General features: G+C 47.5%; 1 protein-coding gene across 1 annotated transcript in view; it reads left to right on the forward strand.

The window, feature by feature from the left end:
- Positions 1-2,046: 2,046 nt before the first annotated feature.
- LOC143281275 (uncharacterized) overlaps positions 2,047-12,500 on the forward strand; it is a 32,479-nt gene continuing 22,025 nt past the window's right edge. Inside the window, exon 1 of the mRNA XM_076586408.1 lies at positions 2,047-2,785. Within this exon, the coding sequence (XP_076442523.1) occupies positions 2,566-2,785 (220 nt within the window). The 5' untranslated portion in view covers positions 2,047-2,565. The remainder of the gene's footprint in view (positions 2,786-12,500) is intronic.

A 12,500-nucleotide genomic window follows, 5' to 3' on the forward strand; every position in this document is an offset into this window, starting at 1 on the left:
AGCATCACCCTCAACACTGTGTGAACTGGGGTGGTGAAGGTACGCATCAGCAGTAAAGACTAGGAATTCTGTCCAAACTTCAAGAGAACACCCCATAATTGTTACAGTTCAGAACGACCGTAGCGTGTGTTGCAAGCTCGTTGGTTACTTTCTCTGTGTGTGTGGGGGGGGGGGGGGGGGGTGGAGGAGGAGGGGTTGTTTTAGTGTATCGTCAGCTATTGGAATTCTTATTTGACATGTTTTAATCTCTTTTTATGTTGCGCAAAATAATTCTATGTTGGTGTTTACAACGAGCCTGTGGTTGCACAGGTTAATTTAAAGTGGATTAATAAAGTGTCTTTGATTTGATTGATTGATTAATATCACTGTTTTCTTCGAGCTGCCGTGGCAGCATGGAATAGACATTCCACTTCCAGTCCAATGTCCAGTGATCAGGGTTCAAGGCCGTGTTTCAGTACGGTGATGTGACCTTTGGAAAGGCACTTTATAGGGTTTTCCTCGCTCCACCAAGTTGCCAATGTGTACCTGAATTCGGGTGGAGGGGACTGGGCCCCGCCTAACTATGTCGAACACTGGACACAGTGAATGTGAATTCATTGCCACGATGGGCCAAAAAGGGCTAACATAGAAACTGTTAACATCTTCTGTTAAAACTGTCTACCCCTGGACCTGGAAACATCACGAGGTGGTCATACTTGGATCTGATGAACACACCAACATCACACGGTGGTTACACTTGGATTTGATGAACACACCAACATCACACGGTGGTTACACTTGGATCTGATGAACACACCAACATAACGAGGTGGTTACACTTGGATCTGATGAACATACCAACATCACACAGTGGTTACACTTAGATCTGATGAACACACCAACATCACACGGTAGTTACACTTGGATCTGATGAACACACCAACATCACGAGGTGGTTACACTTGGATCTGATGTACACACCAACATCACACGGTGGTTACACTTGGATCTGATGTACACACCAACATCACGAGGTGGTTACACTTGGATCTGAACACACCAATACGGTGGTGTGGGCTGACGCGGTAACGTCCGGGCAGAGGGGGCCCAGTGGGTCTGTCTATGGCTTGGGGCACCATGGCCATGGCCTGTTTCACTGCAGTTACTGACACCTCCTCAAGGAGTAAAGTGACAGAATGGTTAAGATGTTTATCTGCCGATACAGTGTCCGTGAGGGTCGGGGTTCGATTGCCCCTCAATATCGTCCTTTCTCCCAAGTTTGACTAGAAAATCAAACTGAGCGTCTAATCATTCGGTGAGACGATATACCGAGGTCGCGTATGCAGCACGCAATTTACGCACTGAAAAAGAACCTACGACAACAAAAGTGTTTTCCTCTGGCAAAATTCCGTAAAAAGAAATCGACTCTGGTAGGTATGCTCTCAAGGCCTGACAAGTGCGTTGGGTTTTGCTGCTGTCAGGCATCTGCATCTGCATAGCAGATGTGGTGTAGCGTATATGGATTCGTCCGAACGCAGTGACGCCTCCTTGAGTCACTGGAACTGAACCTGACACCCCAACAGTCACCACAACATACAATGGCCAGCCACATGGCCGCTTTGTACTTCCGGCCCCTGGGATTGGAACTCTCAGCCTGTTGAATGCCAGGTCGGCACTGCACTGATTGATGTGATAGTGCAGGCACCCAGAAACACTAACACACAGTTGTCAAGTAAACCCGGAAACTTTCATTCACATGTTTCTTCAGTCCGGATTACCAGGGAGGCTGAAGAGGGGTGGAGGCGGGGTGGGGGAGGGACCAGAGACAATCTTCCACGGAAGTCAGAAGGAGACCGAGATGACATGTGTGCGGAAACGCAAACAGAATCTGCAACTTAATGCATGTCTCATCCAACCGAATACTGGGGATGATTTCAACAATACTTACATTCCGGGGATAGTGAAAAAGAGGTGGGGGGTGGGGCGACACAGAACCCGCTTCCCTTACACCGGTCTACCTACACGGGCAGGTAACTTGAGTGGTGTGAGCGTCACAGACCCTGCCTTGTGCGTCTCCACCTCAAACTACACACCCTTGTCGTGACGGCGACGCCCTGTGTCGACAGTGTGGACAGGCCTGCAGACAGGTTGGCTGAAAGGAGGACACACACACACACACACACACACTCCGGGACAGGGTCACACACCTTACTGATAGCTCGGAGGGGGGAGCTCGCCACACAAACTCCGGAGAGGAACTTAGAGCGACAAGGAGGTTGCCACAGGGTGACTGCCAGTGGCCAGGACAGGGAGAACAACAAGAAGGAGGAAGAAAAGGTCCGCCTCGGAAATCTCGAGAGAAAGACAAGGCGTGGCGCTGTGACGGCAACAGCCAGTGTCGTCTGCGTACACCTGCGGGAGGAATTCAAAGTCAACAACCAGCAAAACTTCCAACGAAGTTCATTTTTGTCGTTTCGAGTGCTCCAAGTACGTAGGCCCCAGTGGAGAAAACACCGCAGTAACAAGTTTCGAAGGAAACCGTAAGATTTGTTTTTCGTTTTGTTTTGGAAGGACGGAATCCCAGCCATGAGTTCGTGTGCCACGGCTCTGATCGTCATGGCCACCATCCTGGGGCCCATCACGCTCGTCTTCATGGCCGTGTCCTTTGGCACTGACTACTGGCTGGAGTTTGACGTGGAGCGGTCCACACTGAACGGGGATGACTTTGCAGATAAACGGGCACGCTACACGCACACCCGATACAGAGGCCTGTTCAGGGAGTGCTACCCGGGCAACGACACCACCTGTGAGTACTGGCATGCACACACGCACACGCATCCGTGCACGCACGCACTCGCGGACGCTGGAAACGCATACACTGCATATTGTATCTCACACACACACACACACACACACACACACACACACACACACACACACACACACACACATTCAGATGGCAGACGCAGACATACCCATTTTCTTCGTCTCTTCTCTGTGTGTGTGTGTGTGTGTGTGTGTGTGTGTGTGTGTGTGTGTGTCTCGGTCTCGGTCTCTCTCTCTCTCTCTCTCTCTCTCTCTCTCTCTCTCTCTCTCTCTGATAGTTTCATCAAGGTATCTTTGTTTTCTTGAGTATATTTCTAAAAGCATGGTTGTTTTTCTTTTTCAGTTTCCATAACCTATAGATAGATATGTACTCTACATTTCACTCCCTCCACCTTTCGATCTGCCTTCTTTATGTGATTCGAGAAGGGAAAAAGATAATATAGATATTTATTACAATATTATCAACCAGTTTGCAATATTTTCGTCTTCCAGACCAAACCGAGTGGAATGAATACAAAGGAAGAAATGTGGACATTGCAGTTTCATCAAATTGATGGTGGTTTTGCTTTTTCTCTCTATTTTCCTTTAATTAATGTTACCCCCCCCCCCCCCCCCCCACTCCTCCTCCTCCTTCTCCTCCTCCTCCTCCTTCTTCTTCTTTTCTTCCTCCTTCTTCTTCACTTTCTGACATTGACGGTGCGCATTTGAAAACACAAGTAAGCCAAGTACTCTTATCTGCAGCCAAGAACATGTACAATACGTATGTACAAGAAAGTCTCTATGAAGGCGGATACGCATATCTGTAACCGCACGAGTGTGCGCTCAACCCCCCATCCCCTGTTGAACAGTCCACCACTGACAAGGCACACCCTGTTCGTCACACCCTGTTTGTCGCACCCTCTTCCTCACACCCTGTTCGTGATGTGACCAACCTCCAGAGTCCAGAGAAGTGGGGGTGAGGGGAGGGGGAGGGGTCGAGGGGGGGAGGGGGAGAGGAACAAATTGGGAGAGGGGAGAAGGAAGACGAAAGAAATACCTGAAGGTTTCTGGATTCATTATTCCAACGACCAAAAGTACACGTGTTTCAATATTTCTATATTTGTGTAGTAATGAATGATGGAGATACACACACACACACACACACACACACACACACATATATATATATATATATATGTGTGTGTGTGTGTGTGTGTGTGTGTGTGTGTGTGTGTTAAATATGTGTGTCCCTGTGTGTGTAAGGTATTGGCGTGACCGCAAACACAGTTACCCTTATATTAATGGAAATTTGAAAAAAAAAAACCATTAAATATTAAAAAAAACTCGAACATATAATCTTGTCTCTCCGTGGCATGAGTGAGTCAGTGAAAGTGTGTATTTAAGTAACACACACTTCAGCCACGTATGTAAGATAGCGAAACTCGAGTTAAGCCTTTGGAAAACAACCACGCCTTTCAAAGAATACCCCACCTCTCTCTCTCTCTCTCTCTCTCTCTCTCTCTCTTGCTTCAGGTAGATTGGAATGATTTATGGTGCGTGCGCGTGTGTGTGTGTGTATGTGCACGCGCGCGTGAAAATTAAAGGAATTTCTTTTGTGTTAGAAAAAAGAAGTCTTTGTTTGAATGTAGCGACATGCTTGGTGAAGTGACTTCATGAAACGACAGGTGAATGGCCAGACTTTACCTCGTGCAAGTTATTATTGCGTGTGTTGTTGAACAAAGGTGTGAAAAACGTGCGAAGGCCTCACAGAGAGAGACAGAGAGAGAGAGAGTCAAAAACTTTATTACTCAAGGACAAAGATTTTAGGCATTGCCTTGTCTTCCAATCTATCTTTGTGACAACAAAAACAGTAACGACAAGACACAACAATAATAACAATGGTAAATACTACTACTACTACTACTAATGATAATTATAATATTAATCAACGCACCATCATCATCATTATAAAAATATAATGAAGGGAACACAGTCACACACTCACACCCACCCACACACACACATATGCACACACTCATCCCCAACCACATACACACCCTTAGAGAGAGAGAGAGAGAGAGAGAGAGAGAGAGAGAGAGAGAGAGAGAGAAGGCTCTCGTTGCAAGACAGAAGTGGGCAAATCTCTCTTGTGTGTGCGTGTGTGTGTGTGTGCGCGCGCGCGCGTGTGTGTGTGTGTGTGTGTGTGTGTGTGTGTGTGTGATATGCTACTTTTCCCCCTCTTCTTAAAACTGATAGGAACCCTATCATTATTTGGTTATTTTGGTTCTGATTCACAAAAAAAGCATTCTTGTCGTGGTTGTGAAAGGAGTGGAGGTGTCACCGAGAGTTGTGCCTGTTTCGTGAGGCGTGATGTGGAGTTCCCTGGCTCATCCGTCTCTTCTTTTCACTGCACATAACTACGCGTCGCCCACATCTCTCAGCTGAACAAAACACTGCTCAGCAGTGGCGGTACCACTTTGTCAGAATGTTTTCCTTGTGTCAGTCCAAACACCGTGTCGCGCATATTCTTTCAGTAGAAATCTTTAGCGAAATGTCGAAACCCAGAACAAATACTGAGCAAGCACGCACGCGCGCGCGCACACACACACACACACACACACACACACACACACACACACATATATATATATATATATATATATATATATATATATATATACATACATACATGCGCACACGCACGCACACACACACACACATACCCCCCCTAACACCCTCACTCACACACACACACACACACTCAGTCAACCTTCCCCCTCCCCCGCACCCCCCCCCCCCACACACACACACTCAACCTTCCCCCATCCCCCACACCCACACACACAGAGGGGAGAGCGGCGGGAAAAGGAGGTGGTTAGGATGAAAAATAGCGAACTGTCACTTTTAATGTTAGCCATCTGAAGCCACGCCTTCCATGTAACCATCAATCCAAACACTATGCGGGGAATGAATTGAAGCCTTGCTGCAGTGCAGCTTTACTTTGCAAGGTTGCTGTTTGCACAGACGTGAGGTTTTCTATGGACACGATCTGCTCTGTGGACTAATTTCGCTCTGTGGACACAATCTGCTCTATGGACACAATATGCTCTATGGTACAATATGCTCTGTGGACTTAGTTCGCTCTATGGTACAATAATTATGCTCTGTGACTTAGTTCGCTCTATGGACACAATATGCTCTATGACTAAGTTCGCTCTATGGACACAATACGCTCTATGGACACAATACGCTCTATGGACACCATCTGCTCTGTGGACTAAGTTCACCCTATGGACACAATATGCTCTGTGGACTATCGCTGTATGGACACAATATGCTCTGAGGACTATCGCTCTATGGACATAATCTGCTCTATGGACTAAGTTCACTCTATGGACACAATCTGTTCTATGGACTGAGTTCACTCTATGGACACAATCTGCTCTGAGGACTATCGCTCTGTGGACACAATCTGCTCTGTGACTAAGTTCACTCTATGGACACAATCTGCTCTGAGGACTATCGCTCTATGGACACAATCTGCTCTGAGGACTATCGCTCTATGGACACAATCTGCTCTATGGACACTGCTCTATGAACTGTGTTCTTTGGACACTGCTCTATCGACAGTCTACTCTATGGACACAGTATGCTGTATTGACACAATATACTCTATGGACACAGTCTACTCTATGAACACTGCTCTATGGACGGTCTACTCTATGGACACAGTATGCTATATTGACACAGTATATACTCTATGGACAGTCTGCTCTATGGACACAGTCTGCTCAATGAACACTGCTCTATCGACAGTCTACTCCATGGGCACAGTATGCTCGATGGAAAGTCTGCTTTATAGACACAATAGTCTGCTCTATAGACTAAGTTCACCCTATGGACACAATATGCTCTATGGACTAAGTTCACCCTATGGACACAATATGAACATCATCTGCTCTATGGACACAATATGAACACCATCTGCTCTATGGACACTATGATACTGCTCTGTGGACAGACTGCTCTATGGACACACTATGAACACCATTTGCTCTATGGACACTGAACACCATCTGCTCTGTGGACACAGTCTGCTCAGTGCACACACTGTTTCTGTTCACAATGCAGACTGAGGTTGGGGCCCACTACTCGTTGATGTACACACTGTGCTGTTTGTCACTTCAATAATGCCGCCATTGTCGGCTGACGTGTGTGCGCGTGTGTGTGTCTGTGTCTGTGTCACAGTTTTTGTGTGTGTGACAATTTGTGTGTGTGTGTGTGTGTGTGTGTTTATGCGTGTTCATGTGCACGCATTGGAACATGATGATGTGTGGTAGTGGTGTAGTGGGGAGGGGCCACACACTGACACGTACCATGAAATAGCGACCACAACAGTGAGACGTCCCAGAGCACTCCTGCGTTGTCCCCGGTACCTGTGATAGGACACGCTGAAGTTCCCATGTCTGTCATGAATGGTATTGACACGCTGAGGTTCCCATGTCTGTCATGAATGGTATTGACACGCTGAGGTTCCCATACCATGAATGGTATTGACACGCTGAGGTTCCCATGTCATGAATGGTACTGACACGCTGAGGTTCCCATGTCATGAATGGTATTGACATGAGGTTCCCATGTCATGAATGGTACTGACATGAGGTTCCCATGTCATGAATGGTATTGACACGCTGAGGTTCCCATGTCATGAATGGTATTGACACGCTGAGGTTCCCATGTCATGAATGGTATTGACACGCTGAGGTTCCCATGCCATGAATGGTATTGACATGAGGTTCCCATGCTATGAATGGTATTGACATGAGGTTCCCATGCCATGAATGGTATTGACACACTGAGGTTCCCATGTCATGAATGGTATTGACATGAGGTTCCCATGTCATGAATGGTATTGACACACTGAGGTTCCCATGCCATGAATGGTATTGACATGAGGTTCCCATGCCATGAATGGTATTGACACGCATGCACAGTTAAGGACACCAGGTTAGGACATTTCCACGATTTATTGTTTTGGTATGATACACACATACAAATGAAAAAGGTTCTCTCTCTCTCTCTCTCTCTCTCTCTCTCTCTCTCTCTCTCTCTCTCTCTGTCTCTCTCTCTCTGTCTGTCTCTCTCTCTTGTTCGTTGCTTGTGACATCAAGGGATGTCATTCGTTCATTCTCTACATCTCCCTCCCCCCCCCCCCCTCCCCCCCCCCCCCCCCCTCCCCTACACACACACACACACACCCCCTGTCTCTGTCTCTCTCCTTCCTTGCTTGAGCATTTTCCCTCCCTGCCCATCCCTCCCCATCCCTCCTAGAAATGATACCAGTGCCTCTCTCCCCTCTCTGTCAGCAATGAACGTGGATTACAGATCTGTGTTTTCCATCTGTTCCTCCCTGAGCCCTGTTTTCTGTTCTCGGCTTCGTCCTTTCTTCCTTCATCTGCCCCCCACCCCCACCCAGCCCCCTGTCTGGATTTGAGTTAAGATTTTTATGTCCATGCATTGTAAACATGTACGTGCAGGAATGTTATTACTCTTGGTCCGAAGAGGACTTGAGGAAGGGTAGGGTGGGTGGGAGGGGTGTGGGGGGCGCTGGGGGTAGGAGGTGTAGGGGGTATTAAGCCTCAGGAATATACATGTATATATCGAATGAAGTGGGGTGTCGCTTGCTGTGTTGGAAACCCGATAGCGGCACAGACCACTTCAGTTTTTGTCTGTCGGGTCTGTCTCTCCCAGCGACCGAGTGGTGTGTTGTAAAAACGTCGGAGTGATTTGACTGCTTTGCTTTTGCCTAGCTTCAGTAAGTGTCGAACTCCGTTAATAAAGTTGTTAGCAAATGTTAGAATACTCTATCATTCATCTCTCTCTCTCTCTCTCTCTCTCTCTCTCTCTCTCTCTCTCTCTCTCTCTCTCTCTCGCACGCCAGAGGCAGAGAATTGTATTTTGTTTTTAATGATATATATATATATATATATATATATATCAGAGCAAGAGCAAAAACGGGGAGCTGTAGAAAAAGTATAGAATACATGAAACGTCAATATTATATTATCATATATATATATATATATATATATATATATATATATATATATATATATATATATATATATATATATATATATAATCAGAGCAAGAGCAAAAACGGGGAGCTGTAGAAAAAGTATAGAATACATGAAACGTCAATATTATAGTATAATAGCCAGCTTTTTCACTGTATTGTTATCATCGACAATACAGTGGGTTCCCCGTGGCTGGTGTTGTTCCCCTTGCTGTGCACGTAGCCCGTGTTGTTCCCCTTGCTGTGCACGTGACCTGTGATTGTCCCCCGTCCTGCTTCCTGGTGGTGTGGGGACAGGACATCACGGCCTGCTGCCACTTTCCTCTGTGCTCACTGGACTGTAGCCTGTGGCTCACACACACCTCCAACTATTCCAGGAATGACACGGCACAGTGGATTTGAAAGCTTGGTGTCTTCGCTGTTACCGTCTGAGTGAAACAAACCGCTCAGAAGATAGACCCACACATTGCTGGGCCCGGAAGGCGTTCCCACCTGAACAGAACACAGGCCAATGCATTGTGCTTTCACAGTAAGGACTGCAAGTTCAACCTGCACTACAATATAAATAAATAAATATTATATATCATTCAGTTTGTGACAGAAAACACAGGACACAAGTGTCTTAGAAACAAAAGAGAAGGCGAGTTGACTATATAAAAGGCAGATAATTATAAGGACAGACAGACCTGAACAAAAGGCTGCCCATGACTGTGACCCTCAGAAGGGCGTTGCCATTGTACAGTGTTACCAGTCAGGGTCTGTCATGCATCGCTGGATTGGAACTTAGTTCACTGGCCTCCCTTCTTCACGTCTGTTTGTCTGTCTGCCTCTGTGTGTGTGCAAGTGTGTGTGTGTGTGTGTGTGCGTGTGTGTGTGAATATGTGTGCGTATACATGTGTGTATGCGTGTGTGTGTTGTGCGTGCGCGAATGTGTATGTGCATTTATGTGTGCATGCGTTTTTGTGTGTGTGCGCGCGTATGTGTGCAATGTGTGTATGTCACTATGTGTGTGTTTTTGCGTGCATGCGTTTGTGTATTGCGCTTATGTGTGTGTGTGTGTGTGTGTGTGTGTGTGTGTGTGTGTGTGTGCAATCTCACGATATCTATTAGAAGTAAACCTACCTCTGCCCACAAAGAGACTAAACTCTACCTATACAATGTACACGAACCCACCCCGAAAGCTAACCATTGTCAAGAACATTGATGACCTGATAGGTGTATACCCACTTATCTGCTGCCAGTTAGTCCACCCTTGACGCTACCCACAATCCAGCACCCGATATCTGTCCTGGCTGCAGTCCCTGTGTACTGCTCACTGTGTGTCATTCCGGGTCCAGGGTGTGGGCACTTGTCCAGGGGTGTACTGTAATCTCCGGCATCACAGGCACGTGAACGTGCAGGTCTTTTCTCACTCTCAGTGGTTTGCGATCTATTGTTGTCGTGCATGAGGTGTGTGTGTGTACGTGTGTGCGTGTGTGTATGCGCGCGCGCGCCTGTCTGTGTGTGTACATTGTGTGTGTGTGTGTGTGTGTGTGTGTGTGTGTGTGTGTGTGTGGGACACAGAGGAGAGAGGGGGAGTAAAGACAGAGAGAGACGGGAATCTTTGCCACACAGTTGTTGGTCGACAGACAGAGCCTGTTGACGCTGTATGATTCCATTGGGTAGATCTCTTTCCCCCGACACTTCATGTTTTCGCTGTGTTCAGCAGTGACAGGTATTGGGCAACAGGATTCAATCCGGCTGACGTCCCTACACGTTCTTTTCATGTCCACAGTATTTGTTCAGAAAAAAAAGTCTAAGGATGAAACAACTGATTGGTCATTCGTTTACAAATCCAGTATAGAAAGAAATTTTGTTTCGGTTAAAAATTAAAGAAAATCGTCACAAAAAAAAGAGATAATGTTCGTGTCTGTGTGCTCCTGTGTGCTTTGTATCTGATTTACGTCTTATTTTAAAGGCCTTTGAGATGTTTGAAAACGCTATACAAATGTACTATTATCAGTAGTAGTCGTGGTAGTTCCATCAGTGCAGCAGCATGTGTCGTGCATCAACAGAACTGGGTTCGTATCGCGGCTACGGCGCTTGGTGGGTTGAGGATGGAGAGTTGTTTCCTATCTCTCCGGTGAACACAGGCCTGCTAGTGCCTGAACACGCCCCCCACCCCCCACCCGTCCCCCGCCTGTCCCCGCTCTCCGCCCACCGTCCCACTCCCCCTCTTCCCTTGTGTGTCGTTAATTGCAGCCCATGAACAGAGAAGAAGAAAGAGTAGGAGAAGGAGGAAAGGGAGGAGGAGAAGAAGAAGAAGAAATAAGAAGCAACATGTGTCTGCCGGGTGACAGGCCGCAGTGTCGTGCACTGACCGGTCAACAAGGTGCCGGGTCCAGTTGATCCAGTCACCCCCACAGGGAGGTTCGTCAACGTGAGACCCCTCTACAGATGGGTCTGATTGGTATACTGGTTCTACTTGTCCATGTGTACGCATGCAGACACGCGTTCACAGACAGATCACGCACGCACGCACATACACACACACGCACTTACACACACACGCACGCACACATCCTGATCCCCTCTGTGTGTGTGTGTGTGTGTGTGTGTGTGTGTGTGTGTGTGTGTGTGTGTGCACATGTATGAGTGTGTTGGTGTTGAGGAAATCATCGTTGACTGATATTGCGTCTCCTCCACCTCCTCCTCCAAGCCCTTCCACCCTTCTCTCCACCCCCATTCCCTCCACACACCCTCCCCCCTGTCCACCCCCCATTCTCCCCACACCTCCTCCCCCTCTCTCCCCCCCCCCCCATTCCCCCACACCCCCTCCCCCCTGTCCACCATCCAATTCCCCCACACCCCCATTCCCCCACACCCCTCCCCCTTGTCCACCACTCATTCCCCCCACACCCCCCTCCCACCTGTCCACCACCCGTTCCCCCCACACCCCCTCCCCCCTGTCCACCTCCCCCCATTCCCCCACACCCCCTCCCCCCTGTCCACCCCCCATTCTCCCACCCCCCTCCCACCTGTCCCCACCATTCCCCCCTCCCCCCTGTCCACCCCCCATTCCCCCCACACCCCCACCCCCTGTCCACCCCCCATTCCCCCCACACCACCTCCCCCCTGTTTACCCCCCATTCCCCCCATACCCCCTCCCCCCTGTCCACCTCCCCCCATTCCCCCCACACACCCCTCTCCCCTGTCCACCCCCCATACCCCCCAAACCCCCTCCCCCCTGTCCAGCTCCCAGTTTCAGTTTCAGTAGCTCAAGGAGGCGTCACTGCGTTTGGACAAATCCATATACGCTACACCACATCTGCCAAGCAGATGCCTGACCAGCAGTGTAACCCAACGCGCTTAGTCAGGCCTTGAGAAAAAAAAAGGGGGTGAATAAATAATAGATAAATACATTAAAAAAAAAAAAACAACTACTACCACTATATAATATGTATAAGGCGCGAAAACTTGATGAAGTCAACTATAAGCATAAATAAATAAATAAATAAATAATTATAATATTAAAAAGGTAGTAGTAGTAATAATGATAATAAGAATAATAATAATAAATAAATAAATAAATAAATAAATAAGCCAACAATGATGATAAATAAGCAAATAAATGTAAAACATGGAGACACATATTCACACA

The sequence above is a fragment of the Babylonia areolata genome, chromosome 1, assembly GCF_041734735.1.
Source record: "Babylonia areolata isolate BAREFJ2019XMU chromosome 1, ASM4173473v1, whole genome shotgun sequence".
Lineage (NCBI taxonomy): Eukaryota > Metazoa > Mollusca > Gastropoda > Neogastropoda > Buccinidae > Babylonia > Babylonia areolata.